We start from the raw sequence: 20,662 nt of genomic DNA, 5'->3' as shown, positions 1-20,662 counted from the left end.
TACTAAAAATGCAAAAATCAGCTGGGCGTGGTGGCACGTGCCTGTAGTCCCAGCTTCTCAGGAGGCTGAGGCAGGAGAATCACTTGAACCCGGGAGGTGGAGGTTGCAGTGAGTCGAGATTGCGCCACTTGCACTCCCACTCCAGCCTGGCCACCTGGGGACAGAGAGAGACTCTATCTCAAAAAAAAAAAAAAAAGAGTTTAAAATTTCAGGCTTGGGCTGGGCATGGTGGCTCACGCCTGTAATCCAAGCACTTTGGAGGCCAAGGCGGGCGGATCACCTGAGGTCAGGAGTTCAAGACCGGCCTGACCAACATGGTGAAACACCGTCTTTAAAAAAATAAATAAATAAAATAAAATTTCAGGCTTTAATGTTCTGCACATGTACCCCAGAACCTAAAGTGCAATTAAAAAAAAAAAAATGTGTGTGTCTGTGTGTGTGTGTGTGTGTATATGTATAAAAAATTCCAGGCTTTAAAAACATCAGACATTGATAAAAGTGAAATATTATATAAAAGTATTTTATCGGTGTTCAGTTGCCAGGATTCAATAACTGTACTGTGGTTATGTAAGAGAATACACTTAGGAAATATACATTACGATTAATATTAAAGGGTTAAAGAGGTGTGGTGTATGCAACCTGATGATGTATGTAGTCTACTCTCTAATGATTGAAAAAAATAAATGTGTGTGTACACACACAGAGAATCATAAAGCAAATGTAATTGTTTAAAAGGTGAATCTCTGTAAAAAAGTACTTGGGAGTGTCTATACTATGCTTTCTAGTTTTCTATACATTTGCAGTTATTCAAAAATAAAAAGTTCTTTTTGTTTTCATTTATTTATTTATTTTTGAGATGGAATCTTGCATTGTCACCCAGGCTGGAGTGCAGTGGCACGATCTCAGCTCACTGCAACCTCTGCCTCCCAGGTTCAAGCGATTCTCCCGTCTCAACCTCCCAAGTAGCTGGGATTACAGATGCCTGCCACCACACCCAGCTAATTTTTGTAATTTTAGTAAAGACAGGGCTTCACTATATTGGCCAGCCTGGTCTCGAACTCCTGACCTCGTGATTTGCCAGCCTTGGCCTCCCAAAGTGCTGGGATTACAGGTGTGAGCCACTGCACCTGGCCTAAAAAAAACTTTTACAAACCTGTCTGGGCATGGCGGCTCATGCCTATAATCCCAGCAGTTGGGGAGGCCAGGGTGGAAGGATCACCTGAGCCCAGGAGTTCGAGAACAGCCTGGGTGATATGGTGAAACCCCGTCTCTGCCATGTGACATGCAAGAAAAAAAAAAAAAAAAGAAACCCTGTCTCTACAAAAAAATACAAAAATTAACTGGGCATGATAGCACACATCTGTAGTCTCATCTACTTGGGAGGTTGAAGCAGGGGATCACTTGAAACCCACAAGTTTGAGGCTGCAGTGAGTGGTGATCGCACCACTGCACTCCAGCCTGGGCAACAGAGTGAGATCCTTTCTTAAAAAATAAAAAAAAGTTTTTAAAACCTGAAAAAGAAATTAGTTTCTTTTTCAGAGATCAGAAAAAAGAAAAAAACCTGAAAAAAATTTTACAGACTTATTTCAAGATACATTAGAAACCAAGTAAAATCAGTGTATTTTTGCTAAGTACTTAAAGGGCTATTTTGTATCTTTTAAATTACCTGTTCATATTTTAACTTGCTCATATTTATAACCTTTTCATAGTGAATGATACTAGAATACATGACTATACAGAATAATTTTCTTTTTAATTTCATTTATAGGAGAACCTTTACAAATAGATCACTTGGTTTTTGTAGTCCATGGAATTGGACCAGCTTGTGATCTCCGTTTCCGAAGCATTGTACAGTGTGGTAGGTTTGCAAAGCATGCGAGATTAGATCATTTAAGGAGAATTTAATCCTTGCTCTTATGAGCTGAGATAAAGCCTTGTCTTTGATCTATTGTCTTAGCTGCATAAGAAGATTTGGAGAGTTAAAGACAGTTGGCAAGGTAGTAAAGCTTCTCAGCTTAGACCTGAGGTGCTAGGAAATTCCTAAGGCTAATAGTTTATACTCTTAACTATATAATATTCTTGAATGAACAAGCACTTAATCCCTATAAAGTTGTTTTATTATATGATGGTCCTATTTCTACCTATTTCAAGTTTACAGAGAACCATAAAGATGATAGAATTTAATAAATAATAGAAGCTTCAATCATTTTGTAATTCATACCGTGATAAACCTCTTGATACTGCAGTTGGGTTTAAGTCATCAGTATAGCTAGATTTTGAAAGTTGTCCTCTAAAACCTGATAGTATTCAAAGTTTAATTGTTCCAATTAGAGTGTCTTATTCTACTGGCTAATGGTTCTAAACATAAACTAGTATTGTGGAAGGTTGAAATTGATGTGATATGAATTTCAAACAGCAGTGTATTTTTTTTCTTTAAAGTATTGGGTGGTGCTTATTCATAAGAACCAGAAAGTCAGGATAGGAATTCAGCTGCAAGACTGTTGATGTATTGTCATGTGATTAAAAAAAAATTGAAACCATTCCCATGATGCTGATGTTTTGAAGCTAGCCGCCTTTTTTTTTTTTTTTTTTTTTTTTTTTTTTTTTTTTGAGGTCTTGCTCTGTCACCCAGGCTGGAGTGTAGTGGCATAATCTCAGCTCACTGCAACGTCTCCCTCCCGGGTTCAAGCAGTTCTCCTGCCTCAGTTTCCCAAGTAGCTGCGATTACAGGTGCCTGCCACCATGCCTAGCTAATTTTTTTATGTTTAGTAGATGAGGGTTTTGCCGTGTTAGCCAGGCTGGTCTCGAACTCCTGGCCTCAATTGATCTGCCCACCTCGGCCTCCCGAAGTGCTGGGATTACAAGGCATGAGCCACTCCTCCCAGCCTGAAGTTAGCCTTCTTTTGATGAAGTATTTTATGTGGCAAAAGCGAGTAGTTAGACAGGACACAGTGGCTCACGCCTGTAACCCCAGCACTTTGGGATGCCGCGGCAGATCACCTGAGGTCAGGAGTTCAAGACCAGCTTGGCCAATATGGCAAAACCCCATTTCTACTAAAAATAAAAAAATTAGCTGGGCGTGGTGGCATGCACCTGCAATCCCAGCTACTCTGGAGGCTGAGGCAGGAGAATTGCTCAAACTTGGGAAGTGGAGGCCGCAGTGAGGCGATATCTCGCCACTGCACTCCAGCATGGGTGAGAGAGCAGTACTCCATCTCAATAAAAAAAAAGTTGTTAAAGAAACATCTTTTCCTGTATGCATTTATAATTTTTCCTGAATACCACTTTATTTTTGATGGAAGTTAATATGTGTTCTATGCAAATATAGTTAGAGTATAATTACATGATTTGTTGCATCCTAATTCTACAGATTTGTTGCTGCACTGTTGATGCATAAGTTAATTTTTTTTCCAGTTAATGATTTTCGCAGTGTTTCCTTGAACTTGCTACAGACACATTTTAAGAAAGCCCAAGAAAATCAGCAGATTGGGAGGGTAGAATTTCTTCCAGTCAACTGGCACAGTCCTTTGCATTCTACTGGTGTGGATATGTGAGTAATACTTTATACCTTTGAGTTGTTAGCTGTGATTGTATTTTCTGATTATTGCTATGCTTAGGGACATTTTTATGCCACAATTGACTGAATATTTAAAATTTCTTAGAGATATGCTATTAAATGTCTATCAGTCCCTTGGTTTAATTAGCCCTGGTTAGGAGTAGAGAGCTGTGTGTATCTTCAGTGTGTACTGGCTCACTAGTACTTACTATTACAGCTTTATTGTGTCTTTAGCATTAAAGCCAAATATTGCTATCTTCCCATAGCATATGACCATTTCCATCTTCAGATGTCAAAAGCCAACCATACCCCAAGATGTACAAAGTATTTTGTTGTTCCTTTTGTCATTATATTTATTTATTGATCTATTTAATTTATTTATTTGAGGAATTAACAGTCTTTATTGGGCTCAGACCAGGACTCCATGGGTTTTGAGGACCTCTGTGTGTTTGTCACTTTTCTTCTTCACGTTCTTCTCGGCCTGTTTCTGTAGCCTCATGAGCTGTTTCTTCTTCTGGTAATGGATCTTGGCCTTCTCCTTTCTCTTCTCCTCCAGCGGGGCTGTCACTGCCTGGTACTTCCAGCCAACCTCGTGAGCCTGCTGCCCCAGACAGGCAAACTTTCTTGTAGGCTTCAGATGCACAACCTTGAGGGCAGCAGGAACCACCATCTGCTTTTTCTTGTCGTAGGGCAGTGGGATGCCATCAAACACCTTAAGGCGGTCCAGGGTGGCCTGGCCTCACTTGGTCTTGTGGGAAAGCATGCCTTGCACTGTTCGCCAGAATATGCAGCTAGGGGCCTGGAAGTGGTAGGGGCCTTGGGAAGGGTTGGTGTTCGTCTGCTTGCAGAGGAAAGCCAGATACTTCAACTCATTTCTGTAGAAATTGCTAGAAATGTTGATGCCCTCACAGCGTACGACCACCACCTTCCTGCCCAGCAGTATCTGCTTAGCCATGATGGCCTCCAGGTGGCCCAGGAGATGGCTTCGACCATTGAGCACCAGGACCTGCACCTCGCCATCTTCACTAGCCACCTGGGAAAGCTGTTATTATATTTAAATAGTATTTGTCCAAATTTAGAAAAAAGGAATTCTCAAACATTAAACTATTAGCATTTATAACTTGAGCTATAATTGGTACAGTGACTTTTAAGTGATGGCTTTCCTAAGGTACAAGCCCCTAGTTTTGTTGCTTAAATTGAGGATATCTAGCTATGGGTCCTCCAGCAAGTAGTGTGTTTCTAATACAGTTCTAGCATAGAACCAGGAGATGCAGGAAGTAGCATTGTTTCCATGCTGCTCTTGGAAATGACTTTTCTGATTCTGTGTCTCTCAGTCCTCAATACCCTATGATTTGAGTATATTCCATTTGCCAAACACTTCATTGTGGTGGAGTTTGAATTCTTTAATATTTGAGCAGATGCTAAGGGATTACTAAGGGCACACAGCCCTTATAAATTGCAGAAGCGGTTGAGTACATGAGGAATCTTTCTGGGAATTTTAAGAAACCTTTAACTGGATGTTGATTTAGATTTTGTCAGTGTAGTCTTCTGACAGATATGAGTTCTGTTTGCTTTTAGCACATGGTATTCACACCTTTTTCTGCTTTTAGAAATTGTACATTGAGAGATGGAGGTAGCTGATCTCTTTATCTTTTGACATGTGATCAAAAAAACCTTACTGCTGAGAATTCTAGGAAAAACCTTTTATATTTCTTGTTTTGTCTTTTTAGAAAACTTTTTTTTATTAGAGAGAATTTTGTTGACAGAAGTAATATATATGATGAATCCTTGTGTACTGATTACCCAGCCCCAACAAGCCTCAACACATGGCTGGTTCTCCCTCATCCATATCTTCATACCCTATCTACTGCCCCTTCATCACCATATTATTTTTATCTTAGACATCCCGTAATTTCATCTGTAAATGTTTCAGTTTGTACCTTTTTTTTTTTTTTTTTTGGTTGTAGTGACATGGTATGATCACAGCTCATTGCAGCCTGGACCTCCTCGGGCTCAGGTGATTCTCCTACCTCAGCCTCCCAAATACTACTGGGACTGTAGGCACGTGACACCACTCCCAGCTAATATTTCTATTTTTTGTAGAGATGGGCTTTTACCATGTTGGCCAAGCTGGTCTTAAACTCCTGGGCTCAAGCAATCTGTCTGCCTTGGCCTCCTAAAGTGCTGGGATTACAGATGTTAGCCACAGCACCTGGCCTGAACTGTGTGTGTGTGTGTTTTATTTTATTTATCTTATTATTTTATTTTAGAGACTGAGTCTCGCTCTGTTGCCCAGGCTGGAGAGCAGTGGCATGATCTTGGCTCATTGCAACCTCCACCTCCTGGGTTCCAGCGATTCTCCTGCCTCAGCCTCCCGAGTGGCTGGTATTACAGGTGTACACCACCATGCTTGGCTAATTTTTGTATCTTTAGTAGAGACAGGGTTTCACCATATTGGCCAGGCTGGTCTCGAACTCCTGACCTTGTGATCCGCCCGCCTCCGCCTCCCAAAGTGATGGGATTACAGGTGTGAGCCACTGCTCCCAGCCTGAACAGTATATTTTAAAGGACTTAAAAAATATAGAACCATAACACTATTATCACACTTAAAAATTTCTTAATATCATCAAATATCTAGTCAGTGTTCAAATTTCCAGTTGTCTATTATAATTTTTATATACCTATTTATATAATTACAAACACCTGTTTTAAACTAGAATCTAAATAAAGTCCATACATTGCAATTAGTTGATAGGGCTTTTATTTTAAGTCTCTCTTGGGCTGGGTGCGGTGGTTCACACCAGTAATCCCAGCAATTTGGGAGGCTGAGGCAAGTGGATCACCTGAAGTCCGGACTTTGAGACCAGCCTGGCCAACATGGCAAAACCCCATCACTACTAAAAATACAAAAATTAGCTGGGTGTGGTGGCACTTGCCTGTAATCCCAGCTATTTGGGAGGCTGAGGCAGGAGAATTGCTTGAATTTGGGAGGCAGAAGTTACAGTGAGCCAAGATTGTGCCACTGCCCTCTAGCCTGGACAACAGAGCAAGACTCCGTTTCAAAAAAAAGTCTCAATTTCTTGGATTACCTCTCTGTCTACATCTATGGTTTTCTTGCAGTTTACATATAGAAGAAATGGGTTTGACTTGCAGGGTTTCTTATACTCTGAATTTTGCTGATCACATCCTCTGGCTTGATTAAACATATTCCTTTGTCTTTTTTTTTTTTTTTTGAGACTGAATCTTGCTCTGTTGCCAGGCTGGAGTGCAGTGGCACAATCTCAGCTCATTGCAACCTCTGTCTTTTTGGTTCAAGCAATTCTTCTGCTTCAGCCTCCCAAGTAGCTGGGATTACAGGCACATGCCACCACGCCCAGCTAATTTTTGCTATTTTTAGTAGAGATAGGGCTTCACCACATTGGCCGGGATGGTCTCAACCTCTTGACCTTGTGATCCAACCACCTCGAAGTGCTGGGATTGCTGGTGTGAGCCACCGCGCCCGGCCCCTTTGTCCTCTTTTTGTTTTTTCCTATGAATTTGACAATTGTTTCTTATAAAATGTTTAATCTTGAAGGCTTAAAATTGCAAGTGGCTATGAAATGTATTTAAAATTCCTGCTTAAATTATCTTTCCTTTTTTCAGAGATCTGCAGCGAATAACCCTGCCCAGCATTAACCGCCTCAGGCACTTCACCAATGACACAATTCTGGATGTCTTCTTCTACAATAGCCCCACCTACTGTCAGACTATTGTGGACACGGTTGCTTCTGAAATGAACCGAATATATACACTTTTTCTGCAGAGGAACCCTGATTTCAAAGGGGGTGTATCCATTGCTGGTCATAGTTTAGGTAACAAATGAATTCTCTGTGACCAGAGAAGACTGTCACATTTTGAAGACACCTGTTTTTGAAGCACAGTGTCTTTTATCAGTATGAAGTTCAGAGGTTTGAAATAGTCTGTGATCAAGAAATTTGGAAGGGGTTGGAAGGGTGGTGGTAAATTGGAAGGAAAGACTACTTCCTGTGTAGATTTGCTTATGTGTGTAATTGGCTTATGACTTTTTTGTATAACAGACAGCCATTTAGTGCTAATGCTTAGAAATTGTCCCTTCTTCTATTTTACTTATAGGTTCGCTTATATTGTTTGATATCCTAACAAATCAGAAAGATTCTTTGGGGGATATTGACAGTGAAAAGGTAATTTAGATGTTCAGATAGGTTTTTGTGTAGTTTTCTTTAGTAAGGATTTATAGAATTTAGATTTATTTTTTGTTTTTAGCTGAGTTTAGTTTTGTGTCACGACATTATGTGTAGTAAACTCATTTTAATAGACTTTTAATTATCTGTCATTCTTGGATGATAGAAGCAAGATAGTAATATGCTTCTACAAATAATAATTGTTATATTCTAAAATAACCATAGGTATCTTATTTTTTGTGTGTGAATATGCACTGCTGGCTGGACGCGATGGCTCACGTCTGTAATCCCAGCACTTTGGGAGGCCAAGGCAGGCGGATCACCTGAGGTCAGGAGTTCAAGACCAGCTTGGCCAACATGGTGAAACCCCATCTCTACTAAAAATACAAAAATTAGCCTGTCATGGTGGTGCATACCTGTAATCCCAGCTACTTGGGAGGCTGAGGCAGGAGAATTGCCTGAACCTGGGAGAAGGAGGTTTCAGTGAGCCGAGATCGTGTGCCACTGTACTCCAGCCTGGGCGACAGAGTGAGATTCCGTCTCAATCAGTCAATCAATAAGCACTGCTGATGAGTTAATAGAGTTACAGAATCATTGAACTAAATGAAGTTTGCATATGAACGAATGAATTGGCTACAAATTGATATGATTTATAGAAACTGTTCGAAAGTATTCGGGGACTTGATTAAATGTTATTTTAGTAAAAAGTCCTGTGACTATGTATTACCTATAGGATTGATTTGGTACTTAGCATATATTATTTTGTATTTTTAAAATCTTTTTGTGTAAGTGTGCTGTTTCTCCTGTTGGATCATGAGTTCTTCCAGAGCAGAACTTTTGTCTTAGACTGTTTTATTACTTAAGCACTGTTTCCCTAATTTCTTAAGCACTGAGCTCCCTTAAAACTCAGCAAATGTTTGTTGATGATGAGTATTTTGCTCATTTCTTTAAAAACATATTTTTAGTTGAAGTTGCAAAACTTTGGACCTCTTAATTTATATCTTGCATAAATGACAATTTATTAAAGTTAAGATACTTTGCTGTGGAAATCTATGTATTTATTTACCACAAAATAGTATTAATAAAGGGAACTAAATCGAATTTCAAGAATATGAGCTTTGTAATTTAATTTTTAGGATTCGCTAAGTATTGTAATGGATCAAGGAGATACACCGTCACTAGAGGAAGATTTGAAGAAACTTCATCTCTCTGAATTCTTTGATATCTTTAAGAAGGAGAAAGTAGATAAGGAAGCTCTGGTAAAAATTATCTTTTAAAACTTTATGCCAAGCCATTTTCAGTATTTTTATTGTTTATCTTCATGTTTACTAAAAGCCTACCCTTTAGACACTTTTTAGTCATAAATACTTTATCATTAATAATGTTCTTTAGTGTTATTTATTTGCTTTTTATCATATCAAGTGACCTTTGCTTTATGGAAGTCCAAAGTTTAGATGGCCATATTGATAATCATAGAGCAGTGGAGCAGACTAACCAGTACAGCTCACAGAAAACATGAGTGCAAGAACAAACACCTAAACAAACAGCTATTCCAACTCTAATTTTCTGTTGTACTTTCAAGAGCTCTACTGTTATTTGCATGTTTATTTTTTAATTTTCTTGTTTTTGATGGAGTCTCTGTTGCCCTGGCTGGAGTGCAATGGCACGATCTTTGGCTTACTGTACTGTCCACCTCCTGGGTTCAAACAATTCTCCTGCCTCTTAGCTTCCCGAGTAGCTGGGATTACAGGTGCCTGCCACCACACCCGGCTAATTTTTGTATTTTTAGTAGAGATGGGGTTTTACCATATTGGCCAGGCTGGTCCTGAGCGCCTGACCTCGTTATCTGCCCGCCTCGGCCTCCCAAAGTGCTGGGATTACAGGCGTGAGCCACCACATCCGGCCTGCTTGTTTGTTTTTTCCCACTTTTGTTGTGCCTTTTTCTGATTTGTGATACATTCACTCATTTAACAGATGTTTAGTAAATGCTTACTATACCAAGTATTGGATAGATTGGTACATTAGATATGATCTCTGACCTCATAGTGTTTATAGTTTAGTGAGGAATCACACACATCATTGGATTATGATAAGAACTAAGTAGGAAAAGTACACCATGTAATAAGAATTAACCTGGTGTCAGAAGGTGCAGGAAATCTTCCCTAAATATGAGTGACACTTGAGATCTTGATTGTTAGTCTGCTCCATACTTGTGTGTTTGCTATATGTTCTTAGTGCTTTCGTTCATGAGCAGGAATATAATCCTTGTCAGGCATGTGACATCTAAGTCAATATAGAAATTAAGGAAGATTTTTATGTCCTGAAGTCCTTAAAATGCCAACTTCTCTAGGTTTTTTTTTTTTTTTAAACAATAACATACTGTTGTTTGTATTATTGTAACATTGATAAGTATTGATATTTTCTATTCTTTTTTAGGCTGTTTCATGAATAAAACAGGTCTTTTTCTCTGGAAGTTACTAATGATATTTTACTACTAGAGACAGGCAACAACAGAGTGCCTAGGTCTTATTCCTCTTATGCTATGGGATTGATTTTATTTTGTCTAGAAATAAGAAAGACTTGGTTTTCTATGCCTAGGCTTTATGTACAGACAGAGATCTTCAGGAAATGGGAATTCCTTTAGGACCAAGAAAGAAGATATTAAACTATTTCAGCACCAGAAAAAACTCAATGGTATGTACCTAATACAACTTGTTGGACTAGGCAATTCTTTGATGTCCATAGTGTATCCTTGGGCTTTGTAAGATGTTTATTCTGGGGAGCTAAGCAGTTTTTTGGTAATTGATCTTTGGTGCTCTCTTTTTTTTTTTTTTTTTTTTTGAGATGGAATCTCACTCTGTCACCCAGATGAGTACAGTGGTGTGATCTCAGCTCACTGCACCCTCCGCCTCCTGGGTTCAAGCAGTTCTCCTGCCTCAGCCTCCCAAGTAGCTGGAACTACAGGTGCCTGCCACCACGCCCGGCTAATTTTTCTATTTTTCGTAGAGATGGGGTTTTACCATATTGGCCAGGCTGGTCTCAAACTCCTGACCTTGTGATCCACTTGCCTCGGCCTCCCAAAGTGCTTGGATTACAGACGTGAGCCACTGCACCCTGTGGCCAATCTTTGGCTCTCTTTTTGGAAATTAAACACATTTTCTTTTTTGTAACCTTTTTTTTTTTTTTTTTTAATTAAATGAAGTCTCATTCTGTTGCCCAGGCTGTAGTACAGTGGAACAATCTTGGCTCACTGCATCCTTCACCTCCTGGGTTCAAGGGATTCTCCTGCCTCAGCCACTTGAGTAGCTGAGATTCCAGGCACACACCACCATGCCCAGCTAACTTTTTGTATTTTTAGTAGAGATGGGGTTTCACTATGTTGGATGGCTGGTCTTGAACTCCTGACCTCAGGTGACCCACCTGCCTCAGCCTCCCAGAGTGCTGGGATTACAGACGTGAATCACCACTCCTGGCTCTTCTTTTTTTTATATCCTTAAAAGTGTTATTAGCTTCAGAAATCATCTTCCCTCTGAAATTCTCCTACCATTTATTTATTTATTTTGCTTTTTTCTTTTCATGAGAGCTTTACTGATACATAATTCACATCACATACCATAAAATTCACCCTTTTAAAGTTTACAATTTAATGGTTTTTAGCATATTCATAGAATTATGTATCTATTACCACCGTCCAATTCCAGCATATTTCCATTGTCCCTCAGGGAAACCCCATACCCATTTGCTGTCACTCCCCATTGTGCTCTGCACCCAGCCTCTGTCAACCACTAATCTACTTTCTGTTTCTACAGATTTGCTTATTTTGGACATTCCATATAAATGGAATAATAAAATACGTGGTCTTTTGTGAATGCCCTCTTTCACTTAGCATAATGTTCTCAAGTTTACCTGTGTTGTAACAGTACTTCCACTTTGGTTTTTCTGGTCACTGAATTCCTTTTTGTATCTTAGTTCTTTTTTTTTTTTTTTTTGGAACGGAGTCTTGTTCTGTTGCCCAGGCTGGAGTGCAGTTGCACAACCTTGGCTCATTTGCAACCTCCACCTCCTGGGTTCAAGCGATTCTCCTGCTTCAGCTTCCTGAGTAGCTGGGATTACAGGTGTGTGACACCACGCCAAGGTGATTTTTGTACTTTTAGTATAGATGGGGTTTCGCCATGTTGGCCAGGCTGGTCTTGAGCTCCTGATCTCAAGTGATCTGCCCACCTCAGCCTCCCAAAGCTCTGGGAATACAGGCATAAGCCGCCATGCCCGACCAGGAGATAGTTCTTTTCCAACTTTTTAGCAGGTGGCTCAATCCTTTTTTAAGACTCAGTTCTTGGCCCAGTCTGTGTATTGTATTCTACACCCATAGACATCCTACTTGCCTTGATTGCAGAGGCACAGCACTTCATAGAACTTTAGCAATTCTCAGCATTCTCTTCCCACAGTGCCCTGCTATTGTTTTCTCTAATGGTTGTTGCCTAAAGTTTCAACTGCTGTTGAAATGGCTGTATACAACTTTCATCATTTTAGAGCATGTAGGAATGTCAGTTAACAATTTCAGGGAATAGTTTAATCTTGTTTTCTGAGGGAATCTTCCTAGAATTTTTGGCTGCCATTTCAGAACTTTCCCAAGCATCCTTTAAAACCAGTAGAAAACTATATAATCCTTTGATTATGCTTTTACTATATAGTAGCTCCCCATAACTTTTTTTTTTTTTTTTTTTTTTGAGACGGCGTTTCGCTCTTGTTACCCAGGCTAGAGTGCAATGGCGCGATCTTGACTCACCGCAACCTCCGCCTCCCGGGTTCAGGCAATTCTCCTGCCCCAGCCTCCTGAGTCGCTGGGATTATAGGCATGAGCCACCCATGCCCAGCTAATTTTTTGTATTTTTAGTAGAGACAGGGTTTCACCATGTTGACCAGGATGGTCTTGATCTCTTGACCTCGTGATCCACCCGCCTTGGCCTCCCACAGTGCTGGGATTACAGGCTTGAGCCACCGTGCCCGGCCAACTTTTTTTTTTTTTAAATAGAGACTATGTTGCCCAGGTTGGACTTGAACTCTTGGGCTTAAACAGTCCTCCTCCCTCAGCATCCTGAGTAGCTGGGACTACAGGTCCATACCGCTGTGTCCAGTTTCTCCACGTAACTATTTTTTATTCTTTAGGGTATTAATAGACCAATGCCGCAGTCTGCTTCAGGGCCAAACATCGCCAAAGAATCTGAGTTCTGCAGTAGGAGTAATACTAGAAATGATGACTATCTGGATGTTGGCATTGGGCAGGTAACTAATTCTCTGATCATTTTATCGCCTGTTATTGGTATGGTAGAAACAGATGTAACTTTTATTAATAAGAGATGCTTTTATTTTCTTTCTTTGAGGTGTCTGTGAAATACCCCCGGCTCATCTATAAACCAGAAATATTCTTTGCCTTTGGATCTCCCATTGGAATGTTCCTTACTGTCCGAGGACTAAAAAGAATTGATCCCAACTACAGATTTCCAACGTGCAAAGGTTTCTTCAATATTTATCACCCTGTAAGCATTGTATAGCCATCGTGATTTAGCTAAGTATTGGGGCTTACTGGTAAAGAACATACGATTTTCTGTTGTGTTAATTTGGTTTTTTTTCCTATTCCATTCTCTAGCAATGAGATAACTTATAATAGTATTGCTTTGGAAGTTATGGGGCAGAACTGTACATTTTTAAAAAATGAACTTATGATTATTGCTTAAAATACGTAGTTCTGGTTGTGCATGGTGGCTGATACCTATAATCATAGCACTTTGGGAGGCCGAGGCAGGAGGATTGCTTGAGCCCAGGAGTTGAAAGCTGTAGTGAGCCATGGTTGCACCACTGCACTTCAGCCTGGGTGACAGAGCAAGAAAAAAAAAAAAGGTTATATAGTTTCCAGACTTTCTGTGTTCAGCAGAGGTAAATGTAGCTCTTGTTTTTTCTATGTAGTTTGATCCTGTGGCCTATAGGATTGAACCAATGGTAGTCCCAGGAGTGGAATTTGAGCCAATGCTGATCCCACATCATAAAGGCAGGAAGCGGATGCACTTAGGTAAGCCTGAGCATAGAACTTGATAATTCTAGACCTTTTGGCCAGTGCAAAGGGCGTCATTCACTCTGTTCAGCTGTGCTGGACCTTAGACTCTTTAAATCATTTAATGTTCTTTATGTGTTTCAGAACTGAGAGAGGGCTTGACCAGGATGAGTATGGACCTTAAGAACAACTTGCTAGGTTCGCTGCGGATGGCCTGGAAGTCTTTTACCAGAGCTCCATACCCTGCTTTACAAGCTTCAGAAACGGCAGAAGAAACGGAAGCAGAACCTGAATCAACTTCAGAGAAGCCTAGTGGTCAGTGACACTGTACACACTGACCAGCTGCCAGATAAGAGGGATGCCATAGTGTGGCATTTTTCATAGCTAATTTCACAGTTAAAATCACATTCTTTTGCTTTAATTTTCAACTTCTAAAGAGCTCTGTTCCTGCTTTCATTTAGTATAAACCCAAGGCAAATGACCCAGCTATAAAAGGTACAGTAACGAGATGTGTTGAGCAAAAGCAAAAAAGGGGATTGGACAAAATTAGTGTGACCTGAGAAGGAGCTTTAAGGAGATTGAGAGGAGGAAGATGAGAGAGAGCTCTCTGAACAGAGAGTAGCTCATTCTGCGGTAAACTTGGAGGGTGAGGAGAACTTAACAGGATAACCCTGAGGGTCAAAAGGTTTTAGATTCTTATGGTTCTTCCATATCTAGATGTTAACACAGAAGAGACCTCTGTGGCAGTTAAAGAAGAAGTCCTGCCTATCAATGTGGGGATGCTGAATGGAGGCCAACGCATTGACTATGTGCTGCAGGAGAAGCCTATTGAAAGTTTTAATGAGTATTTATTTGCTTTACAAAGCCATCTGTGCTACTGGTGAGTGTTGTTTATTTTTGTTTCTGTTTCGTTTATCTGTTTCATAGATATTTGATAGATGTAGACAAAGGAGGATAGGTGTTGGCTGGCTCAGGCTTGGAAACTCAGCACTTTGGGAGGCCAAGGTGGAGGACTGGTTGAGTTCAGGAGTTTGAGACCAGCCTGGGCAACATAGCAAGACCTTATCTCTACAAAAAATAAATTAGCTGCGTATGGTGGTATGCGCTTGTAGTCCCAGCTACTCAGGAAGGTGAGGTAGGAGGCTCACTTGAGCCCAGGAGCTCGAGGCTGCAGTGAGCTATGATCATACCACTGCACTCTGGCCTGGGTGACAGAGCAAGACCCTGTCTCAAAAAAAAAAAAAAAGGATAGACGTGTACCTTTGGGATTAAAATGACTTCTCATTTAGATAGCACAATCATGCCATTTCAAGAACCTGGTTTAAACACACTGTTTTATTTTGCAGCTGGGTAAAACATGGATGAGGCTAATGATGCCAACAACCATAAGTTCAGTTAGCTTGGTGTTAAAAATGTGTCTTTCGGCCATTTAGGTGCATATGAGTGAATTGGAACAAGTAACATTACTGTTGTTGGAAGTATTATAGCAACCCCATTTGAACGCATTTAGGTAGCTAGATCAGAATTATTATTATTTTATCATTATTTGAGTCAGGGTCTTGCTGTGTCACCCAGGCTGGAATGCAGTGGCATGCTCATGGTTCACTGCAGCCCTGACCTCCTGGGCTCAAGTGATCCTCCCAACTCAGTCTCTCCCTAGTAAGTAGGATGACAGTTGTGCTCCACTATGCCCAGCTAATTTTTGTAATTTTTTTTTTTGAGACGGAGTCTTACTCTGTTGCCAGGCTAGAGTGCAGTGGCATGATCTCAGCTCACTGCAGCCTCCACCTCCCAGGTTCAAGTGACTCTCCTGCCACAGCCTCCCGAATAGCTGGGATTACAGGTGCCCACTGTGATGCCCAACTAATTTTTGTATTTTTGGTAGAGATGGGGTTTCACTGTGTTGGCCAGGATGATTTCAATCTCTTGACTTCGTGATCCCTTCATCTTGGCCCCCCAAAGTGCTGGGATTACAGGCGTGAGCCACCATGCCTGGCCAATTTTTCTTAATTTTTGTAGATACAGGGTTTCTCCACGTTTCCCAGGCTGGTCTCACACTTAAAGCAATCAACCTGCCTTGGCCTCCCAAAGTGCTGAATTACAGGCATGAGCCACCATACCTGGACATAATTATTATTATTATTATTTTTTTTTTGAGAGGGAGTTTTGTTCTTGTTGCCCAGGCTGGAGTGCAGTGGCATGATCTTGGCTCACTGCAACCTCCGCCTCCGGGTACAAGCAATTCTTCTTGCCTCAGCCTCCCGAGAACCTGGGACTACAAGCACGTGCCACCATGCCTGGCTAATTTTTGTATTTTTAGTAGATATGGGGTTTCACCATGTTGGTCGGGCTGGTCTCAAACTCCTTACCTTGTGATCCGCGCACCTCAGCGTCCCAAAGTGCTGGGATTACAGGCGTGAGCCACCATTCCCGGCTAGAATTATTATTAAATATAATTGGTTACCTGATGGATTGTGGAATGGATTAATGACACTTATTGAAATTCAGGCCAGGTATGGTGGCTCATGCCTATAATCCCAGCACTTTGGAAGGCCGAGGAAGGATGATTGCTTGAGGCCAGGTGTTAAAGGCTGCAGTGAGCAATGAGCCTGAGTTGCAGAGTGAGACCATGTCTGAAAAAACAAATAGTATAAAACAATACCAATTAATTACTAAAGAAGTTGACATAAAGAAAAATAAAGCAAGGAAAATAGGATGGGTCAGAGATAAGTGTTTTAAAAATGAAAGCTCAGACCAGCCTAGCCAACATGGCGAAATCTCATCTCTACTAAAAATACAATTAGCTGGGTGTGGTGGTGCTTGCCTGTAGACCCAGCTACTAGGGAGACTGAGACAGGAGAATTATTTGAACCCAGGAGGCAGAGGTTGCAGTGAGGTGAGTTTGCTCCACTGGACTCCAGCCTGGGTGACAGAGTGAGACTCTGTCTCAGAAAAAGAGAAAACTTCAAAGGTCCTAATAATTTTTCTCTTGAATTCTGAAAAGGAATTATCATCTGATGTAATCACTATCATTTGCATATAATAAATACAGTAGAGGCCATGACATAAAATCAAAGTGCAGTTCATTAAAACCAATCTTGTAAGGGGCTAAAATAATGCTAAGAATGATCTTTGCTGATCTGGCTTGACAGAGAAGAAGAGTTCTTTTAATATTTCTGTGTGGGCAGTACATTTATATGGTTTGAAATTCAAATAAAAGTAAAATGAAAAGCCTCTTTTTTTATTTTGTTCCTTGCTAACTAGTTTCTTCCGCATATATGGCTAATGTAAGATATCTTCCAGCCATCTATTTTATGCCTCCATAGTATATATATGTATGTGAATATATTCTTTCCCTTTTTTAAAAAATATAAATAGTATCATATTAAAGGCAATGTTCTGTGCCTTGTTCTTTCTACTAGTATACGTTGGCATTTTTTAACCCTTATATGTAGTTTCCTCATTTTTTTAATCTGCATAGTCTTCCATTGTCTAAATACACCATAATTTATGTATCCAGGCCTCTACTCGTGGACTTTCAGGTTTCCTTTTCCTTTGCATACACCTTGTTGATATCCTTTCACCTACTCATGAGTGTATTTGTAATGTAAAATACTTTAAATTGGAATTGATGGCATAAAGGGTGTATATACATTTGTAAAATTTGATAAATATTGCCAAATAAGAGATTGTACCTTTTTATACTCCCAGCAATAATGTATGAAAGTGTGTTTCTTCACAGCTTTTCCAACACAGTTTCATTAATTTTAAATATTTGCCAATTTGTTGGGTCGAAAATGTACACTATACTCCACATATTTAAATAATACACATTTGATGAGTTTTGACATGCATATACCGGTGAAGCCATCACCACAATCAACTTAATGAACATATTCATCACTCTAACAAGTTTCCTTGTGTCTTTGTAATCCTTCCCTTTTCTCTTCACCACTCCTCCTAATTTCCAGGGAGCCACTGATCTGTTCTGTCACTATAGATGTTTTTGCTTTTGACTTCTATTTGGAATCATACAGAGTGTGTGTGTGTGTGTGTGTGAGTGAGACAGAGTCTTATTCTGTCATCTAGGCTGGAGTGCAGTGACACAATCATAGGTCACTGTTGCCTAGATCTCTGGGCTCAAGGGATCCTCCCATCCCAACCTCCTGATTAGCTGGGACTGCAGGCATGTGCCACTGGGCCTGCCTAATTTTTGTTTTTGTAGAGATGGTGTCTTACTATGTTGCCCCCATTGGTGTCAAACTCTTGGCCTCAAGCATTCCTCTTTGGCCTCCCAAGCTGTTGGGATTATAGATGTGATCTCAAAATAACATAATTATTTTGAGATTCATTCATGTTGTGTATATCAATAGTTTGTTCCTTTTTATTGCTGAGGAGTATTCCTTTATATGGATATATCACAGTTTATCCATTCACCTGCTGATGGATATTTAGATAGTTTCCAGTTTTTGGCTATTAACGAACAAAGCTGCCAGGAACATTCATGTATAAGACTTTGCATGGACGTATTCTTTAATTTCACTTGGGTAAATACTTAGGAATGGAATGGGTGGATGCCATATGGAAATGTATCTTTAAAAGAAAATGCTGAACTGTTTTGTCACCAGCAGTTTACATCTCTGTCAGCAATGTTTGAGAGCTCCAGTTGCTCCACATCAACATTTTTTTTTGGGAGAGAGTCTCACTCATCTATAATCACCCAGGCTGGAGGGCAGTATTGCGATTATAGCTTACTGCAGCCTCGACCTTTTGGGCTCAAGTCATCTTTCCATCCCAGCCTCCCGAGCAGCTGGGAGTAGCTAGGACCGCAGATGTGCACCACCACACCCAGCTAATTTTTACATATGGCTATCCAGCTATTCTAGCAGCATTTGTTGAAAAGTTCATCCAGATGAAGTAACTATTGAATTGCCTTGACACCATGGTGAAAATCCATTGACCTTATATATGTGTTTCTATTTCTGGACTTTATTCCATTGATTGCTTTGTCTTGATGCCAGGAAAACACTTAAGGTAGTTTTATAAGTCTTGAAATCAGGTAGCATGAGACTCCCAATTTTGTTCTTATTCAAAGTTATTTTGGCTATTGTAGGTCTGTTGTATTTCCATATATGATTTAGAATCAGCTTGTTAATTTCTACAAAGATGTTTGCTGCAACTTTGTGGTTGCTCTTTATCAAGATCAATTTTATCTATAAATGAATGTAGATTGCATTTTATTTCTAGAGAATCAACATTTTAATAATATTGAATCTTCTGGTCCATGAACATGGTATTTTTCAGTTTATGTAGGTGATCTCTAAGTTCTCTCAGCAGTGTTTCATAGTTTTAATTATATATACTGTGCACAGTTACAGTTTTACTTTTCTTTTTAAATTGGAGATGAGGTCTCTCTATGTTGCACAGGCTGTTCTTAGACTCATGGCCTCCAGTGTTTCCCCCACTTTGGCCTCCCAAAGTGCTGGGATTATAGGTGTGAGCCACAGTACCCCACCACACAGTCCATTTTTAAATTCCTATTATGAATAGGTTCAACATCTTAACATTTACTAAGGGCTATTTTTATTTCCTTTTCTGGGAGTTATCTATATTCCTTACTCCCTTTTATATTGAAATGTTGACTTTTTTTGTGTTGATTAGTCTGTAATATGAGTTACAGATAACTTTTCCCCATTGTGCCTTTTGATATTGCTTATGTTGGTTTTGGGTGAGTAAAAAAATTTTATTTATTTTTATTTTTGAGATGGAGTCTTAGTCCGTCACCCAGGCTGGAATGGAATGACAGAATCTTGGCTCACTGCAACCTCCGCCTCCAGGGTTCAAGTGATTCCCCTGCCTCAGCTTCCTGAGTAGTTAGGATTATAGGCATGCACCACCATGCACAGCTAATTTTTATATTTTTATTATTTTTTTCATTTTATTTTGTTTTTGTAATTTTATATTTTTAGTAAAGACAGGGTTTCACCATGTTGGTCAGGCTGGTCTTGAACTCCTGACCTCAGGTGATCCGCCTGCTCCTTCCTCCCAAAGTGCTGGGATTATAGGCGTGAGCCACCGCAGCCAGTCAGATTTTTTATTTTTATGTAATCAGATTTGTTGACATTTGCTTTTTAGTTTCTGGAATTTGTGTCATACTTAGATCTCTTCCTTACTTTCCAAAAAAAATTCTTACCACAGTATTTTCTTTTTTTTTTTTTTTTTTTTGAGATGTAGTTTTGCTCTTGTTGCCTAGACTGGAATGCAGTGGTGTGATCTTGGCTCACTGCAACCTCTGTCTCCCGGGTTCAAATGATTATCCTGCCTCAGCCTCCCAAGTAGCTGAGATTACAGGTGTGCATCACTACGCCTGGCTAATTTTGTCTTTTTAGTAGAGACAAGGTTTCACTATGTTGGTCAGGCTGGTCTCAAACTCCTGACCTTAAGTGATCCACCCGTCTCGGCCTCCCAAAGTGCTGGGATTATAGGTGTGAGCCACCGAACCCAGCATCACAGTATATTCTTTTTTTTGTGTGACCGAGTTTCATTCGTGTTGCCTAGGCTGGACTGCAATGAGCCGAGTGTAATCTCGGTTCATTGCAACCTCTGTCTCTTGGGTTCAAGCGATTTTCCTGCCTCAGCCTCCTGAGTAGCTGGGATTACAGGCATGTGCCACCATGCCTGGATAATTTTATATTTTTAGTAGAGATGGGGTTTCTCCATGTTGGTCAGGCTGGTCTTGAACTCCTGACCTTGCCCTCCTAAAGTGCTGGGATTACAGGTGTGAGCCACCACACCTGGCCTGTATTCTTTTATATATATATATATATATTTTAGAAATATATATATATATATATATAT

General features: G+C 40.1%; 1 protein-coding gene and 1 pseudogene across 4 annotated transcripts in view; one reads left to right on the top strand and one right to left on the bottom strand.

Annotated features, from left to right (window-relative positions):
- Nucleotides 1-20,662, top strand: part of DDHD2 (DDHD domain containing 2) — a 30,235-nt gene that overhangs the window by 6,290 nt on the left and 3,283 nt on the right. For all 4 annotated transcript variants that reach the window (XM_032288222.1, XM_032288223.1, XM_032288225.1 and 1 more), the window contains 11 exons: nucleotides 1,769-1,858; nucleotides 3,415-3,550; nucleotides 7,199-7,407; nucleotides 7,688-7,755; nucleotides 8,892-9,014; nucleotides 10,354-10,449; nucleotides 12,922-13,038; nucleotides 13,137-13,292; nucleotides 13,720-13,822; nucleotides 13,949-14,119; nucleotides 14,522-14,684. In XM_032288222.1, coding sequence (XP_032144113.1) covers nucleotides 1,769-1,858; nucleotides 3,415-3,550; nucleotides 7,199-7,407; nucleotides 7,688-7,755; nucleotides 8,892-9,014; nucleotides 10,354-10,449; nucleotides 12,922-13,038; nucleotides 13,137-13,292; nucleotides 13,720-13,822; nucleotides 13,949-14,119; nucleotides 14,522-14,684 — 1,432 coding nt within the window. The remainder of the gene's footprint in view (nucleotides 1-1,768; nucleotides 1,859-3,414; nucleotides 3,551-7,198; nucleotides 7,408-7,687; nucleotides 7,756-8,891; nucleotides 9,015-10,353; nucleotides 10,450-12,921; nucleotides 13,039-13,136; nucleotides 13,293-13,719; nucleotides 13,823-13,948; nucleotides 14,120-14,521; nucleotides 14,685-20,662) is intronic.
- On the bottom strand, nucleotides 3,930-4,939 carry LOC116558182 (annotated as a pseudogene).

This window comes from Sapajus apella, unplaced genomic scaffold, assembly GCF_009761245.1.
Source record: "Sapajus apella isolate SASKATOON/1434 unplaced genomic scaffold, GSC_monkey_1.0 scaffold21, whole genome shotgun sequence".
Classification (NCBI taxonomy): domain Eukaryota; kingdom Metazoa; phylum Chordata; class Mammalia; order Primates; family Cebidae; genus Sapajus; species Sapajus apella.
This window is presented reverse-complemented; position numbering and strand designations above follow the sequence as displayed.